This window comes from Aquila chrysaetos, chromosome Z (assembly GCF_900496995.4).
Source record: "Aquila chrysaetos chrysaetos chromosome Z, bAquChr1.4, whole genome shotgun sequence".
Taxonomy (NCBI): Eukaryota; Metazoa; Chordata; class Aves; order Accipitriformes; family Accipitridae; genus Aquila; species Aquila chrysaetos.
This window is the reverse complement of record NC_044030.1, coordinates 78,678,326-78,695,563: the sequence shown is the minus strand read 5'-3', so window position 1 is coordinate 78,695,563 and position 17,238 is coordinate 78,678,326. Positions and strand designations below refer to the sequence as shown.

The following is a 17,238-nucleotide window of genomic DNA, read 5'->3' as shown; positions in this document are numbered from 1 at the left end:
TCTACCAGATCTTATGGGGGTTTGAATGCCCAGTGTTTCTGTTCAGGGAAATTAAAACAAGAAAATGAAAAATCAGGGACAGGACTCTCTACCCATGGCAGCCAGTGAGCCTCAGCTGTAGATAACACCAGGTGCTGGGTCACGTTCAGTCCTGTTGTGGAGAAATCGTCTAGCAGAATAGATGGTCTTGTAGCTCTGCAAGACTGTCTACATTTATTAAGTGAAATCACTGCTTGTTTTCTGCAGCATTAAAAGTGAGCTGGAGTACAATATATTTATTGATCACTACTAAACACACCCTGGACCTTCCTCCAGCTCCCCCTCTCCTGTTTATTCAAGCAGAGCCCAGAGCACACACAGATACCTGCATCCCCAGGATGGGCTCTCCCCTGTCCATGGAGGAGGGGACCCAAAACTGTCACCCAAACCTCTGTGGTTCACCTCTCAGCAGTGGTGGACTTCCATAGACAGGGACCGGGGACATGGAGTCGCAATGCAGGAGAGGGAGAGATGAGCTGGCGATGGGACTGCTGGGCAGGCAGGACACATCTGCTGGAACTGGCAAGGAGGACGCAATAGGTATTAGACCCCTGGGATTAAAAGGAAAGCACAAATGAGGAGGAACCAGCAGAGAGGCTAATGGAGGTATCTCCACAGCTTTCCCTGGGCTGGGTATCAGGAGCAAGAGCAGGGCTGGACTGAGCCAGCAGCAGAAACAGATGCCAGGAAGGACACCCAGCATTGCACAGGGTGGAGGGGACAGAGCAGAGAAGCCCAGGTCCGGGCACAGCTCGTAAGGCAGTGATTCCTGCTTTGTTACTGTTCCCTGATGCCCTGGGGACCCATGGCAGAGAAATGAGCCCCTGGATTTATCCCTCTTTTCCAATTAGCCTCATTCCCCCTCCTCCTCTCCCTCCACCCTGCTGGAATCAATCCTCGTCCTGGCATTTTAAAGGGCAATGCGCACGTTTTATGGCCATCCCCTATAAAACCATTCTACATGATAACACATCCAGCCCTTTATTAGGGACGTTTGGCAAGTTTATTGGCCAGACATTTTTCTGCGCTGACAGATGAGGTCCTGCCATCACTTCTGTGAGCACGTGGGACCCTCTCCCATCCCCTCCTCCCCTCTCCCGTGTCCAGCCATGTGGTGCGGGCAGCCCACAGCCATCCTCTGTGGACTGCCAGCCCCATCCCTGGGCAGCTGAAGTCCTCAGGTGTCCTACATCTCACCTGCAGCCAGGTGAGGTGCAGCAGCAGGGCCACCTCCCCGCCCCTCAGCAGAGAACCAGCAGCATTTAATTACCCCCTGCTGCAGCCACATCCACCAAAGGCCCATTAACTCTTTAGAGCCAGGGAAGTGCTCTTGTCTCCATGCCCGGGCACCCTGGGGGGCAGATTTTCACTTCCCGGCAGGATGGCTCTGCACAACTCCTCATCTCTCTACAGCTTGGCTGTGCCTTGGGGAGCTGGAAGGCTTTTACATATCTTGGTGGGGTAATCACTCTCATTAGATAGAAGGGAACCCACTGGCGTTTGCCATTTTGCGCACTGTGGTGCTTTGCCCCACTCAGCCCTGGTCCCAAGATCACCACAAACATGAGACCCCATTCCTGCAGCACTCCGTGACGAGACAAAGCAGGCTGGGACACAAGCGCTTAGCAGATGTTTACACGGGGCAGAGGGGCTCCGCTTTCCAAGAAAGCCACAACCGCGCTGCCAAAGCGGATTTGTCTCAGACCTCAGACGCTGGCATCATCAAGGCTGCCTCTGTGCCCAGCTCCTCCTCCAGCTGCCCATAAGGACCCTTGCGAAGCCAGGAGGACATCAAGTCCTGGATTTACATCAAGTAAATCCAGCTGTGGCTTTTATTGTCTTGAGTTCACAGCCATCCATGTGCGTAATGGCGAGTGGCAGGGCCAGCAGAGGTTTAATGAGGGGTCAAGGATTAACAAGAGACCAAAATTCATCTAAGTGCTTACCTGGCACCTCCTCACTGCACTTCAGGGGCGCTGGTGGCTGCAGAGGGATCTGCTCCCCACGCACCATCATAGCAGGGGTGGATGAGGTCCCTGGGAAAAGGCTGCGGTGGGTGCCCGAGGTCAGGAACGGGAGGGTGACCCCGGGCTGGGAAGCAAACCTCTGGCTCTGGTCCCGCTCCAGCGAGGCAGCGGTTCAGCAGCCGCCCTCCCAGGTCACGGCAGATGGTCCGCGTCACCTTTCGGGTGTTTCGATTGCACGTTGCACAGTAAAACAGAGGTGACTATAAGGCTGCGTTGTAATTCCTACCCTGCAGGGAGCTTTCCACCCAGCTATCGGTTTTGCTTGCTGGTCTTGACCCGTTGTCGATCGTTTAACTCTCGGCCGTGCACTGGGAGCAGCGGTGGGCTCCCTGCGCTTTCCAGCCCCCTGCCCACTGTTGGTTCACATGTCACATTCCCAGGCTGTGTTATTCTTAAGTACTGTAAATCTCTCACTATTATTCTCCTGCTTGATATAGTGAGCTGTGTCATTTTGAAAGGAAATACATAACAGTGTATTAAAGAAATCATGGATCTCCTCATTCATGTTTAAAACAAATTTATTACAATGTAAGAAACCCTGAATAGCATGAATCTATTATAATGATTTAAGGCTCCTGGCACTTGAGTTAAAAATGTCTCTCAATAAATAACTTTCCCTTGAAAACACAGCAAATTAATATAGTTTACCATTTCCAAAGTTATGTAAATCCAAGACGCTTAAATCAACAGTATGCTGGATAAGATTACTGTTGCTCAGCCAGAGCCTGGTATCGCAGCTCAGAAGTATGGAAAAAGTAGTGAAAAATGGATGGCTTTTTTTTTTTTGTCACCTTTCTCTCCCTCCCACCACCCTAGGCTATGTCTGTTCTGTGAAAGTCAGACTAATGTGAAATGGATGAAAACGGCTGTGGCCTTTGCACACAGGTATCATTAAAACAGAGCGGCTACTCTGCCATCAGACTCAACAAACACCGCTCTGATATTTCCCCAAAGCGCCTCTAACACGCACCGCCCCGTTGCTTTTGGTAGCAGCGTTTTAATTTGACTGCAAACCCAGGAACCGAGATGTCTCTAGCTTGGCTGCCTCCAACTCTGCTGTGGTCTCTCAAGTTCAGAGCAAACCTGGGGCTCTCCTCTCTGCAGCACTGGGGAGCATGTGAGACAGCCGTGGTCTCAGTCAAGGTTTTAAATAACCCTCATCATAAGGCTGCCGTGTATTCAGACGGGCCACCTTCCCTCTTCTCAGGGGTCTCCAACTCAGGAAAACCAGAATGCAATGGCTGCTCATGTTTGGTAGCATATGTGTAAAAATATTTATTTACCGGGTTTGTGCAAAACTATAGGCGAACTACATGCAAGAAAAAACCATGCACAAACAGCCACCCACACGCAGGTGCAGGAATCCCTGTGGGTGAGGCAGCGAGGTGGGTCATGTCAAGGGGAGAGCCTGCCTGTCCCCCAGGGCTGGATCCCACTGTACTGTAGGGGCAGTAGGAAGGGAAGTGAAACCCCCACGCATGGCCGTAGCCATCAGTGGGACCGGCAGGGTTTTGGCTGACACAGAGCTTGCCCCAAGAGCCATCCATGGAGCTCAGCAGCTCTCGGGGACAACAGCCTATGCACACCAGCGCGTACTGGAAAGCAGCGATTTTGCCCAGCTGCATGCACAGCTGGGTGCCACCAGCACCCGCCTTGCAGAGAAGGCGGCTCACACTTGCTCCCTCTGCATGGACCTTCCCACTCGGCAGGCCACCGTGCGGGCAGCAAGAAGGGCTCAGCACCACCGTTTGAACAACCTGGGAGCCCTTCCCAATCAGCCCTGCTCTCAGCAAGGTCTTCAATGGCTTTTTATTTTATGAAGGTCTATTTTTTCTCCCTTTACTGTCAGTATGTCAGTTTTTTTCCACAACGTGGCTGATGACTATTTTTTTAAACAAAGTACAGTACCAGTGACATTCTGACAGTGTCAATACAGCCAGAGTACACCCACCTGAGCTTTTCAACATGGGAAGTTACGTCTGTTAAGAGTCAGACTGACAGCCTTGGTAAATTCAAGTCCTCTGTACAGCAGGTGACGAGAAGTTATTAGAAACAGACAAGGCTTTCAGGTCACCCAGTCCATCTCCCATCCCACCTTTTAATTGTCTCTCTCACCCAAGCTATAAATATCTGACTCTTCTCATCTTGTTTCCTCATTATGTCAATTCTAGCAGTCCCTGATCATTTTTATTACTCCTCACTGAAATCCCTCCAATCTGCCAGTAAACTCTCTGGTAATGAGATCCCTGTGCTGAAGGCACTAGTGCAAATAGAGGGGCACCAGACCTACTGACAAGGAGCCATTTCCACTGCAATTTGGAGATGTCATCGCCTCCTCACCTGCAGCTCAAAAGTCTTCTCGTCTGTTTCTGTTGCTATCAGATATCATCGCCTCGTGCTTTGTTCACTCTTCCCCTTTTGAGGATTTCTGCTGTCTGGGTCTCCCCCATCCCATCAAGCATGTGTCTTTCAGATTGTTTTCAAGGTGGCTGAGTTCACAGATACTGCACCCCGAGGTTCATGCTCTATCCCAAATTGAATTCTGCAATCTTTTTTTTCCCTGCTTGGTATTTCTAATTCACATTATTTCTTCCTCCTCAACTCTTCTAAATTCTAGCAGGGTCTCCCGGTTTCACTCACAGACTTTCTGCTTCCAAGAAACAGAGCCATGATGTGAAGTGCAACGAGACCAAGTACCCAGCCCAACAACTCCAAACAAGCCTCCTGAAAGTGTCAAAAGGGAAATATTGTGTAGAATGAGGCCACGCTGTCAACACTGACAGCACCAGCACTTGGAATTGGGCATTCTGCTCTAGTGTAAACCCTTCAAGATGCTTAAGTGCTGGAGAAAGTTCAGAAACAGGCCCCACAGATCATCCAGGGGCTGGAAAACAGACATCAGGACACAAGGCATAAAGGACCCCATCTTGCCAAAGAGAAGGCTGAACCAGGAGTTTATCACTGTGTATGGGGTACTTACTGTCTGACAACAGGGGAACCTTGCAATCCTGCTTCTGAAGGCACAGCTAAGTCCAGCAGCTGGAAATTAGACAAACTCAAACTCAAAATAAGGCAGTTTCATAGCAGCAAGGATAATTAAATACTGGAAGATTCTGACAAGGTGCTTTCAAAATCTCAATGCAATGTCCTCGCAGTCAGCTCTAGCCTGAGAAAGAAACAGCTATTGTGTCTGTGAATTCATCTTGTCCTTTCCATCCTTACAAGGTTTAGCAGAGGGGAGGAGTTCTCACATTGTCCTTAATGCTCACAACATCGACACTGTGTTTGGACAATGGCTTTAATCAAACCCACACTTCCAGATTTTAAGGCAGTTGCCAGTAAGCAACTAGGAAAAATAACTTTTTCCAATTTTTCACTTTCCTCCTGTCTGCAGACAGGAGACCAGAAGGAATGAACTTACACCCTAAGACTGGTTATTGAATGCTATGAGTGAATAAAGTGGTTTTTTCCACATACTCAGAATGACTCCTGAATTAAGGAAACTAGAAATTTATGGCTCTTGCTGTAGCTTGTGGATTGGTTTGTCTGCTGGGACTGTCTGGGCATCTCTCACCTCACGTATGTCAGGGCCTCACCTGTCGGTGACAACTGAGTTTCTCCAGTTTAGTTCCCCAGTGCCTGAAATGACCCCTTCAAGCCTCAAATTATATGAAGTCCGAGAGCTTCGGATCCTGTTAGATGGGAATGACTGGCCAATATGCTTCTGCTCTAACAGCTTACAGATCACAGACAAATTGTTGGTGGATATGTCCAGTGCCTTCTGCTGTGGGCACTAATGTAAGTCACAGCCCCTCAGAGATGTGGTAGTAAACACACTTCACCAGCAGAACCCAAAGCATGCTGCAGAGCAGGGAATCAAATCCAGTTCCACCACAGCCCCATCCTTTTGCAGGGATCTTGTTGGGATGCAGTAGCATCCCCTGTAAACAACTGTGGGAGTTGTCAAGCACCAACACTGACCAGGCCAAGTTGGGTTTCTTGATCGTTTTTAGCTGACTTCTGCTTCCAAACACTCTGCCCAAGCATCACGGTGAAAGCTTTGCTACAACCATGCCAAAGATGCTCAAGGTAGCCTGTTCTCTCACAGCTACATGGAGCCACAATACTATAAAAGGTTTATTGTTGTTGTGAGCAGATAAGCCTTCAAGAGATGCAGGGAGCAGCTATGGATCGGGAGGGGCATTTTTCAGAGGAGAGCCACCCAGTCAGAGCAGACTTCTCTGCTTCTGCTGGTTTAAATCACCTCATTCAATATTCTGTGTTGTCTTATGTAGCATGCAGTTATGTAAATTTATAAATCATACACTAATTAGCACACAATTTCATAAATTTAGTAACAGTGAAAAAGGAGGTTTCTAACTAATGAGGCTGTGCTCTCTCCCCCTCAGATGGTACAAATTCAAACACCGCCTGGAGGTCGTATTTCAGAAAATCTCTGCTGCAACTTTTAGAGTTTAACCCCAGGGCTCATGTGCGCTTTCAAGGGATATCTTTTAGATATCTCAGGCTCAATGTCTCTCAAGCACAGCTAAGCCCTTTCCACTCCTTTCTTAACACCAAACCTCCACAGCTCATTGGATCACTGCAAATTTTGTTTTGCTTGTTTCTCCCTTATTCATATTCTTTCTATATCCAGTCTCACATTCTTCTGTCATCTAAGTCCACACCACCATCCCTTGCTAGCAATTAAATTCAGTCCATGCCAGAGTTATACCTGGGTTCCACCCTATTACCCTCCTTGTGCTCTGGCCTCCCTGTCCAGCTACTGTAAAGGGAAGCAGCTGAAGTTAGGTCATTTCCTTCTTTCCCTCATTTGCCAGGTATCCTTTGGACAGTAGCTCCCCAAATGCAGGAACATGATCTGGAAAAGGAGTGGGGAGACACAAACCTCTTATGGGAACCGGTGCTTGAAGACATTTCTCACTCCAGGATATAAGCACAAAATTCTCCTTCATCAACTTACCATAAAAACTTGTCTCTACTGTCTGGCTCATCTCCACTCAACCTATACTTTCTGTCATCCTTTGGTACAGTTCTCTGCCTTGCATCCTTGTCCTTTCTTGCCTTTACCTCCACTCTTTCTTCCTCAGTCTTTAATTCCACCTTTTTGTCCCAAAGCATGGTGCTAGCTCTTGCTTTCTCTCCTCTTTTGTATTCTGAGACCTCTCCCCCACTTCAGGCTCCAGAAGAGGTCTTGTTCCTTCTCACAGCAAAATCCATGTCCTGGAGAGGAAGAGAAGGCTTAAAACACGTTCATCTGTCTTAGCAAACTGGAGATTCACAATATATATGAGATGATGATGTAGAAAGTGGAACATATTGTCAATGGCAGAATTGACATCTGAGCTGGACAAAACAAACCAGAAGACAAATCAAATAAAAGTCTAGAAGAAGAAATGAAACCCCCAGATAATTTATTAGATTAAGACTTCACATACATATATAAACATATGCTCAAGATGGGATTCAACAGCAAGACTGGAGAGGCTAGAAGTGGAAAGGGCGTGATTGGATTGCTATAGGTCCACAGCGTGCAAGGTGCACAAAAGCAATGGCTACACATGGCAAGTGTGTGTGTGTGAGCCATTCAGGAAGAACACAAAGTAAAGGCATGGGTGGGAGCCTTAGCAGAAGTCATGTTACTCCACAAAGCCTTATGTAAAACACAGCCTGATGTGTAGCTGAAGCATATTAACTGGGAACACTCTGGACAAACAAACTATGGCTGGATTAACTCTCCAGTGGCAGCTTCCTAATATAGGAGTTTAAACTTAAAAGGACACTGTCAAGTGATTGCTTTTGCTAGTTTAATTTTTGCATTTCCTCTACTGTTTTAGCAGATGGAAAACAATTCCCCTCCCAGTCCCAACTACTGATTTTGTCCTTTCCTATTTGACAATCATTGATTTTTTTTTTTCCAAGGCTATAAATGTTTTAATAACTTCAACTTTGTAGTGCCTCATGGCAAAATATCTTTGCTTGCGCTGACTGCTAAACACTATTCCTAATGTACTGCTAATAACTAGAGCAAGAGCCAGCATTATAAAAAATGATTTTTCACAGGGTCTACCAAATTAATAGCTTTTGTTTCTTTGTCCACATCTCACAGACAGTTAAAACATGCAGGTCTTCACCCATCAGACATTTCAACCATCTTAATTCTAGAAATCTTTGCTTCATAAAGGTATGCCTCCCATCTAGCTCTGACTGATGGACAGCACCTTGAGTGTAGAGCCCACAACCCTGACAACGTCCTTTTAAAAAGAGCTACTACCAAAATATAGATTCAAGTTAAAAGTCACCATCAGAATTAGAATTGTTAATGGGCAAAATGGATCATAAGGAATCCTAAAGCAGTTAAATATTGGCACCCACAAAGAACCAAAGAACAGAATGCTCCCACGCAGTGTTCTCAACTGGGTACACAAAGGCACCTTTCAAGAGATATACATGTATTTTTTGCTGTTTCAAAAGGTCAGTTAGCACTTATTAGAAAAGGCAATTAAAGTTTCACTCAAACTGGAAAAGAGAAGAGAAGTAATTGGACTGAAATCAGAGAACTGTTTCTTTATAAATGCCAAACCTTCAAAAAAGAAACCAACAAAAATAAAAAACACCATAAACCAACCCCAAAACCCAAGATCTATGTGATAGTAATTTCTTCAAGTTTTTCCACAGTTTTCCTGCTGCTCCTTGTACATTTTTCTCTTCTTTCCCCTCCTTTTCCTTGCCCTCTCAAAGAAGCAGACTACTCGGCCAGCAGAACAAGAAAACCAGTTTCCCCACCTGCTATACTTGGGTCAGGGCACTGAATATATTTTTGGGTCTTTAAGCACAAACCTGTGCCTTGGCAGGCTCAGGGAGTAGCACAAGAGGGACATTCAACAGCAGATGGACATATTCAAAAGAACTGTGATACTTCACTGACAGCAGGACAGACCAAGCAGGGCCTTTCCACAGCAGTCATTTTCTTGTCCAGTAACGCTGCTTCCCTCCTTCAGAATCCCCCAAGCAGCTTTTAAAATTCAGCTGGTATACACAAAAAGGATATCATCTAATTTGTGATTAAGACTGGGCCTGAATGAAGCAGCTCGGAGTAACCCGAGGTTCATCATCCCCTTCATTCTCCTTTCATTTCTTTGCTATAGGAGCACGGTGCTGTCACTGCCAGGGGCGAGTGCCAGACATCCTTCACCGATGCTCTCATCAGAGATGCACCACAGGCCTTATTGCCAAGCCTTGCTAGCTCCTTGCAGAGCACCAAACCTTGCACAGGAGCGAGCATGTGGGAGGCAGGCAGCAGTGATACCCCAAGGATCAGTACAGCAACTCGCTGCCATTAAGATAAGCAGAGCTGCCTAAAGAGACTGTCAGAAAAGCTGTAGTAGCCCACGAAGTGGTGTTTGGGAGCAAACGGCCTAGAACTTGCCTGTACTGGCTCAATTCTACCTTTCCCTCACTGCAATTCTACTGTAGAAAACGAGTATTTTAGCCTCATATTTCTAGGAACACATGCCGGTGGCTACTGTTACAACAAAATATGAACACTGCATTGTGGAGAAAATGACCATTAATCCTGTAATCTGCAGTCATTTTTACCAATTCGGCACATTTCTTTAAATAACCAAGTACATGCAGTAGATGGAAGTGCATTTAAATAAACTGAAATAGATACAGCATGAATAATTAAAGCCGGCAGGGAAATGTGCATTGTGAGCCTGTAGTGGAAATAATTACTGATTTGTCTTATTTACAATGGAGCCTGGATACAGGACCAAAATAGTGCAAGTTAGCAAAAATGTCTTAAGACTGTTCTTATACTACCACTACTATATATTTCATCTTGAAAAGTACATCAAATAGATTTTGGACCACTACAATGTCTGTGTTCTGCTATTTCAGGGTTAGGTTACCCAGCACATAACCTGTCAAATAGCACTGATTTAGAAAGGCATATATTTCAAACGGATGCCTAGTACATCAACCTGCAACATCGTCTGTTAATGTTATTAGACACTGTATAGTTGACCTTAGGATATAGCCCCTAAAAACCCAGCATGTTAAATATCAGAATGTTGAAGGAAAAAGTAGAACATAAAATCACTGATAAAAGTACTAAAGTGCTTGTACCTTTATAATACGCCAGGTTTTAAACAGACTTGTTTAATTAGAAAATAATCTACTTTGAACGTGGTGGTTCTTGAATGTTAGGTAGTTCTTGCAAACTGCTTTAGAGCTAAAAATCGATAATGAAATATACTTCCGATATGAGGCTGGCAAAACTGTGACTTCAATCTATTAGAAAATGTTGTAGATCAAAAAAAAATTTCTATTTTAGAATGATTACTTGGCACATGAAAAGTTTAGAAAATAAAGTTAATGCTTTCTGATTGGTCTACCCCAACAACGTTCTTGCACCATGATTACTAAATCCAGAATGAAACTGGATGCTAATTGGCTATGTTTTAGAAGAGGGAAGACAAGCAGTTGTCACTCAAATAATTTAAAAATGGTACTTTAACACAAACAAATCAGCAACAAAAAGGTCCTAAAAATTCTACAGAAGGGCTGTAGACCAGTGAGGCATGTCAAATGAAGAAAATCTCTTCGAGGAGCCGGCTCTCCTCCAGCTCATCTGCTCTGCTTCTGGAGCTGCAAGGGGTCTGGTACCAAGATGACGCCCTGTGGCTCACATGACGAGGCATGTGCATTTTGTTCCTGTCACAAGATTCTCTGCAGAGGTGTCCTGAGGCAGATATTGGACTCATAGCTTCAACCAGATCAAGAAGACAGGCTTCGTACCTACAGAAACACACAAAGAAAATGGAGCGCCATTAAGCATCACAGCATCAAGCAGGAATTGAATTCAGTCTTCCTGCCTTCATAAGTCACACTAGACCTAGACTTATCTGATGGGGGCCACCAGCACAGAATGCATTTTTGCTGCGTGGGTTCCTATGAGGAATACCGAGACAAAGGTAGTGAAAAAGATGTAAGCAAAACGTGGGTGCTCAGGTTATTTTAAGCTGTTTCATCAGCTTTTCCATTTGAGGTGTGTAATGTCTTAGTCACACTCTGGAGACTGAGGACAGACTTCAGAGATATGGCAGCCAAATATACCAAACAGGTACCAGGCAGACCCACACAGGTAATGGTAAAGTGACTTATACACATGCTGTGCTTTTTTGAATAGACCTCTACACTTGATTTAGTTTCCCAGGGATTTGAAAACAGCAGGAGACTTTATTATTATTGTTGCCACAAACTACACATGCTTCCTGTAAATTTCTATGCACTATATGGAGTCTGGCTGGTGGAAGCACTGAAGGAATATAATCTAAGCAAAGCAATACAAAATCAACACTTGAGGCACCAATAGAAGAAGCAAAGGTGCTAAACATTACTCAGGCTGTCCTTTAAGTGTGAGTACAGATTTGGGGGAAGGTTGCAAGCCAATGTTAGCTAGTAACACACAATGAATAATGGCAGTTACTTCAGACAGAGACTTCCTATTAATATTAACACAAGACAAGAGCTGATCTAAATATCAGCACAGGATTGATCACTACAGTATATATTCTCCTGTCCAATTTTAAATGTCTTAAACAATACCATTTCCACTGCTTCCCCTGGGAGGCTCTTCTCCAGTCTAAGAGATACCACTCAAGAGTTTTACCCAAACGTCCCCTTTGTTCCATCCTGTTGTTAGCACCAACCTGCCTGATGCTCCCAACACTGAAATAATTCACACATTCAATGACTTACATGCACAGAATATTATTCACAGCACCCAACCTAAGGTATCACTGTAGCTCTTTGGTTTCCATAGGGTCCCTGTCTCGTAAGCAGGAGGAGTTAATCCATAGCGTGAGGAAACATCTCAAGCTTTTTCCTGCTTTGAGTACTGGTGGAAAATCCTCTGTTTTTCCATTCCAGACAGTGGGAGCTTAGGAAGACTAAGCAACTAAGTCAGACAGCTGGGGCAGGTTTCTCAACTCAGATGGGATGAAAAATTCTTAAGTACAAATATTCACGACAGTTTACTGATGTGAAAGATTAGCAGCACGATACAGCATCCAATGTATCGTGCAGAGGCAGACTAACACTTGTGCCATCCAATAGCATCAAGCAGCTGCAGCATCAGGTAAAAAGACTTCCTTCCCTAAACCAGCAACACCATGCAAAATATCCTTCATTAGCTCCAGCAGTGAGTGTTATGTCCTAACCGGAAAACCATCATCAGAAAACTGACCATGACAAGGTAACTCATAGTTATGTCTGAGACACAGAAATACTTCCTCAGCTCAAAGAAGTTAACTGTGGTACTGATGTGTTAATACTGATGTTAATGGCAACCATTGGAGTTATGCTATGACTGCTTGGAAAAGTCAGCTCTTTCATTTCCTTCAGTTTTTATTGTTTCTTCCGATCTGATGGTTGCCATCATTTCTAACACAGTCTGACTTGACATTACTGCCTCAGAGGGCTCTCTCCTCTATTTGACTGTCTATAGATTGTTTTATTTTCCTTCGGATGTACTAGCTTGCATTTCACCCATTCAGAAACCCATTTTTCAAATTTCTTTTTCACATTTTAAGCTTGTCTACGTGTCTTACTATTATCTGTCTGTTTAAATCACCCCTAAGAGCCAAAAATGAGTGACTCAAAACAAAAAATACAGCTTTAGTTTTGTTTCAATTGGACCATGTAAGTGCCTAAGCCTACACAAATATGATGCCTTACGGTTACCCTAACCAAAAATTTCAGAAGGACACTGGGGTTTTGGGTAGCCAAGCAAGACCATTTTAGGGGGGTTTGTTGTTTGTATTAGCATTCAGAAAGTACCCTCTAAAAACTGAGACTCCTTAAAGAAATATCCAACGTAAGACGGAATAAGCCGCACTGATAGTGAGAACTAGCACATAGCTATATTAGACTTCTCACGCAGAGAAAGTTTTAGACTAGACTCGATATAGATATACACAGATACTTTGAACCCCAAAGAAACCCAGTTAACACATACAGTGGTTTCATTAGCCACACCTAAAACTTCTTTTTAGATTAATCTAGTCTAGCATACAAATGCTTATCTCCTCTGACTGTAGTGGTATCAAAAAATTTCAATTTCTCCAGCAGCCACATTCAATCACAGATTAGGTAGGGGGAAACCAAACCAGCCAGTGCATTTACAGCAAATGTGCAGGCCCTAGATTTCAGCTGTACCTTCGAGTTCATTTCTTCTGCAAGTTTATCTAAGTTTTACAGCATTTCTGCTATCAGGAAGGCTAAATGATTTGGCAGATTACAAGTGCAGCAAATAGCAAAGATTATGTAAAAGACCAGGTGTTGTAAATCAGTCTATTTGACACCACAGTTATATATGCAATAAAGTGAATGAACTCTGCTAACAGAGCACGATCTGATAAAGAGAATGCTCCTTGCGGGTATTTAGTGTTTAATCCCATGATAATGGTTTGCCCTGGTTTGTCTAGGCAACATCAGACAGCATCTGGCTGGAGGCAACAGAGTAGACCTAGAATGGTTTGAAACTCGTAAAGACAATTTTCTCACCATTTATTTGTATCCGAATATTTAAAGAGACACAGTCAGAATGCTCAAATCCTGAAATGCAACTTTCTCTAAAACTAGGGTATGTATTCCTTGCACAATCTGAATAAATGCATAAGTAAAAACAGGCTTCATTATTATTATTATTAATATGACACTTAATGGCTTCAGTGAAGTCAAAGCTGCAGGATCAGGCACCCAAGAGTCAGAACATTTCAAACAGGAAAACTGATCTGGCAAACTTGGCTTGTGAATACTGAACGTTCTTTTAATGCAAATTAACAGCCAAGGGTGCCTTCATATTGTTCATGCTTCCCAATGAGAAAAAAATCCCAAATGTTCTGCAGAAGTACCAGCACTGTACATTAAGCCATATACAGAAATTCTTCATGTATAGATGTTCAACCAAGCAATCAAACGTCTCATCAGTGCTAGATGCTTACACACATTTTCTTTGATGGGTTTTGCCCTCTCAACAGAAGGAAAATGAGGTGGACAACTGTCCCTTTATGGATAGTGATAATTCAGTCTGTCTTCACCTTTTTGGTATATTTGCCAATGTGCTGGAAAGTCAATGAGCACCTCTGCAACAGACTGTAAAACAATCTCTTTTCTAAGCCTGGTTTTGACACCTTCCCCACGTATATTTTTTAATCTAACTTTCATGAGCTTGAAAGTCTGCATGTTTCATCATGGAAGAAGAAAATTTGTAAAGTCTACAAGATTGGATTAGCAGTCTAACCATGTAGACAGCTAAAGTTTGGTGAAAGTAACCTCATCATAAAGTCTCCAAAAATTCCACCAGGAGAGGGAACACAAAGAATTAGTGTACAAAGCATGAGGAAGGCAGGGCCACACTCAAGAGGACAGAGATGGGAGTAGAGAGAACAGACCAAGTAAGCTTTGAAGCTCTTCTTTCAATGAAGAAATTTGAACTTTGCTTTTAATGTAGAAGGTAAACCTCCAAATAAGGCTCAGAGAGCAGCATGGAGATGTCCAAACTACATGAGAAGTAGGTACCACCAGGATCAAGCCAGTATAGCTGGGTCAGTGCAGAACTGTGACCTAGGCAGCTAAATCCATCCTGGTCAGGCATTGCACAGAGCTGTGACAGTACTCCCTTAATCTCCTCCGTACAATTAACACAGATTGCTGGAAAATTGGCTCCTAAGCCACTAAAGGGCTTTTGGAAATTTTATTACAAGCTTTCAGCATTGGTTCTGTTGTGGTTTAAGCCCAGCTGGCAACAGAGTACCATGAAGCCACTAGCTCACTCCTACCTGTCCCTGGTGGGACAGGGAAAAAATACAACAAAAAGCTTGTGGGTTGAGACAAGGACAGGGAGGGATCACTCACCAATTATGGTCATGGGCAAAAAACAGACTTAACTTGGGGAAAAAGCAAATCAATTTAATTTCCTACCCATCAAAACAAAACAAGGATAATGGGAAGTAAACCCAAACCTTAGAACACCTTTCCCCCACCCCTCCCTCCTTTCCCAGCTCAACTCCACTACCAATTTCTCTCCCTTCTCCCCACCAGCCTCGCAGGGGGACGGGGAATGGGGGTTGGGGTCAGTTCATCACACCTTGTCTCTGCCGCTCCTTCCTCCTCAGGGGGAGGACTCCTCACCCGTCCCCTGCTCCAGCGTGGGGTCCCTCCCATGGGAGACAGTCCTCCATGAACTTCTCCAGTGTGAGTTTTTCCCACGGGCTGCAGTTATTCATGAACTGCTCCAGCGTGGGTCCCTTCCACAAGCTGCAGTCCTTCAGGCACAGCCTGCTCCAGCGCGGGCTTTCCCATGGAGTTCCGGCCATCTTGGGGGGCATCCATCGCCCTGCTCCGGCGTGGGCTCCTCTCTCCCCGGGCTGCAGGTGGGCATCTGCTCCCCTGCTCCCCTCCGTGGACTGGGGGGGGACAGCCTGCCGCCTGGTCTCACCACGGGCTGCGGGGGCATCCCCTCCTCCCCGCTCCTCCTCCCCTCCTTCCTCACTGACCTCGGGGTCCGCACAGGGGTTCCTCTCACATTCCAATCCCCTCACTCACCACAGGTTCCCCTTCTTAAATCTGTTCTCCCAGAGTTGCTACCACCGTCACTGATGGGCTCATCCTGGGCCAGAGGCAGGTCCAACTTGGAGCCGGGGAAGCTTCTGGCACCTTCTCACAGGAGCCACCCCTGTGGCCCCTCCACTGCTACCAAAACCCCACCACACAAACCCAAAACACGCTCCTAATTAAATAAGTATCTAGTAGAGTTTACAAACTCTTAATGTAAAAGAGTTTTGTAGTCCATCACTAAGGTAACAGGAAACATCATAAAACATTATGATTCAGAACAGCTCATTAAACACTCATGTTTTACAGAGGAAACTAGTACAAAAATAAACACAAGCTGGCACAGAGCCAAATCCTTCCTTCCACACTATTTCTGTTTCACTGCCTGTGCAGCAGGAATACCACTCTCTGAACATCTACAGGTGCATCTAACTTTGCACTGTGTTTCCAAATTGAATGGGAAGGAAGGATCTCACATTTTTATGACAAACACGCAAATGTGGCTGTTGCTCTGGGAACCATAAGACCACTTATTCCCAGGACAGTTGCTGAGAAATCACCTGAAACCACTTGGTATTCTGTCTAATAAAACTTGCTGGGCACTCAGAGTTCAGACAGTCCCACAATGTTCAGTAGCTAAAAAATGGTCAGATGATGCAAAAGTGATGCACAGAACTCATTACTGCATAGGGTATTAGACAGAATGGTGCTCTTGAAGGTAACCACAGAGCATCCTTTCATCAATCGGATGAACAGTGATGTTTGTTTATTTACTTATTTAGACATCTGGGATATGTCATTGAATTTTTAATGTTTCCCTATGTTCCACTGCTGGTAAAATATATTTCTTACACCCTGTTCAATTTTTAAACCATGTTATTGTATTTTCATATTGTGCAGTCCCATTTAACTAATAATATCATTTGTTCCTTCCTGAAGAAACAGCACAACCCCAAACAAGTTTGATATTTGGAGAAGCAGGAATTTCCCCATGAGGCAAAATAACTAAACTTATTAGAGTAATAAATACTCTGGCAGTAAGATATATGTATATTTCTTTAAACAAGCAGTGCCAGATATTATTTGATCACTATGTTCAGAGATATCTTTTCATTTACAGTCTCTGAAAATTTATTCTTTGACCATAAATGTCTACAAAACACCCAGAATGTCTGTTCTGCAAGGTGATGGCATTTCAACACTGTACACTGGCAATAGGGTTTTGGAGATTAGTAGCTGTATAGGCTTACTTTATTTAACTGTATATACCAGAGGAAATAAAAAAGTTTCTTTTTATACTATTGCTTATAGTTTTAACAAAAAGTTCAAAGTGATTTACTAATGTTACATGACTAGCCTTTGAATTACGGTACGGTATTGTGCCTAAGTACAAAGCCTAACATTATTTTGTATTCACAGAACACCGCCTGCCTCCAAGCACTTTAGAAATGTTAAATACAGCTAAAAACACATTCAAGGGGTAGGGAGCAGACCCATTTTACAGAAAATGAAACTGAGCTTATTGTTA

General features: G+C 44.4%; 1 protein-coding gene across 6 annotated transcripts in view; it reads right to left on the bottom strand.

The window, feature by feature from the left end:
* Positions 1-2,566: 2,566 nt before the first annotated feature.
* KIAA1328 (KIAA1328 ortholog) overlaps positions 2,567-17,238 on the bottom strand; it is a 190,781-nt gene continuing 176,109 nt past the window's right edge. For all 6 annotated transcript variants that reach the window (XM_030004498.2, XM_030004500.2, XM_030004505.2 and 3 more), the window contains one exon: positions 2,567-10,889. In XM_030004498.2, coding sequence (XP_029860358.2) covers positions 10,676-10,889 — 214 coding nt within the window. In that variant the 3' untranslated portion in view covers positions 2,567-10,675. The remainder of the gene's footprint in view (positions 10,890-17,238) is intronic.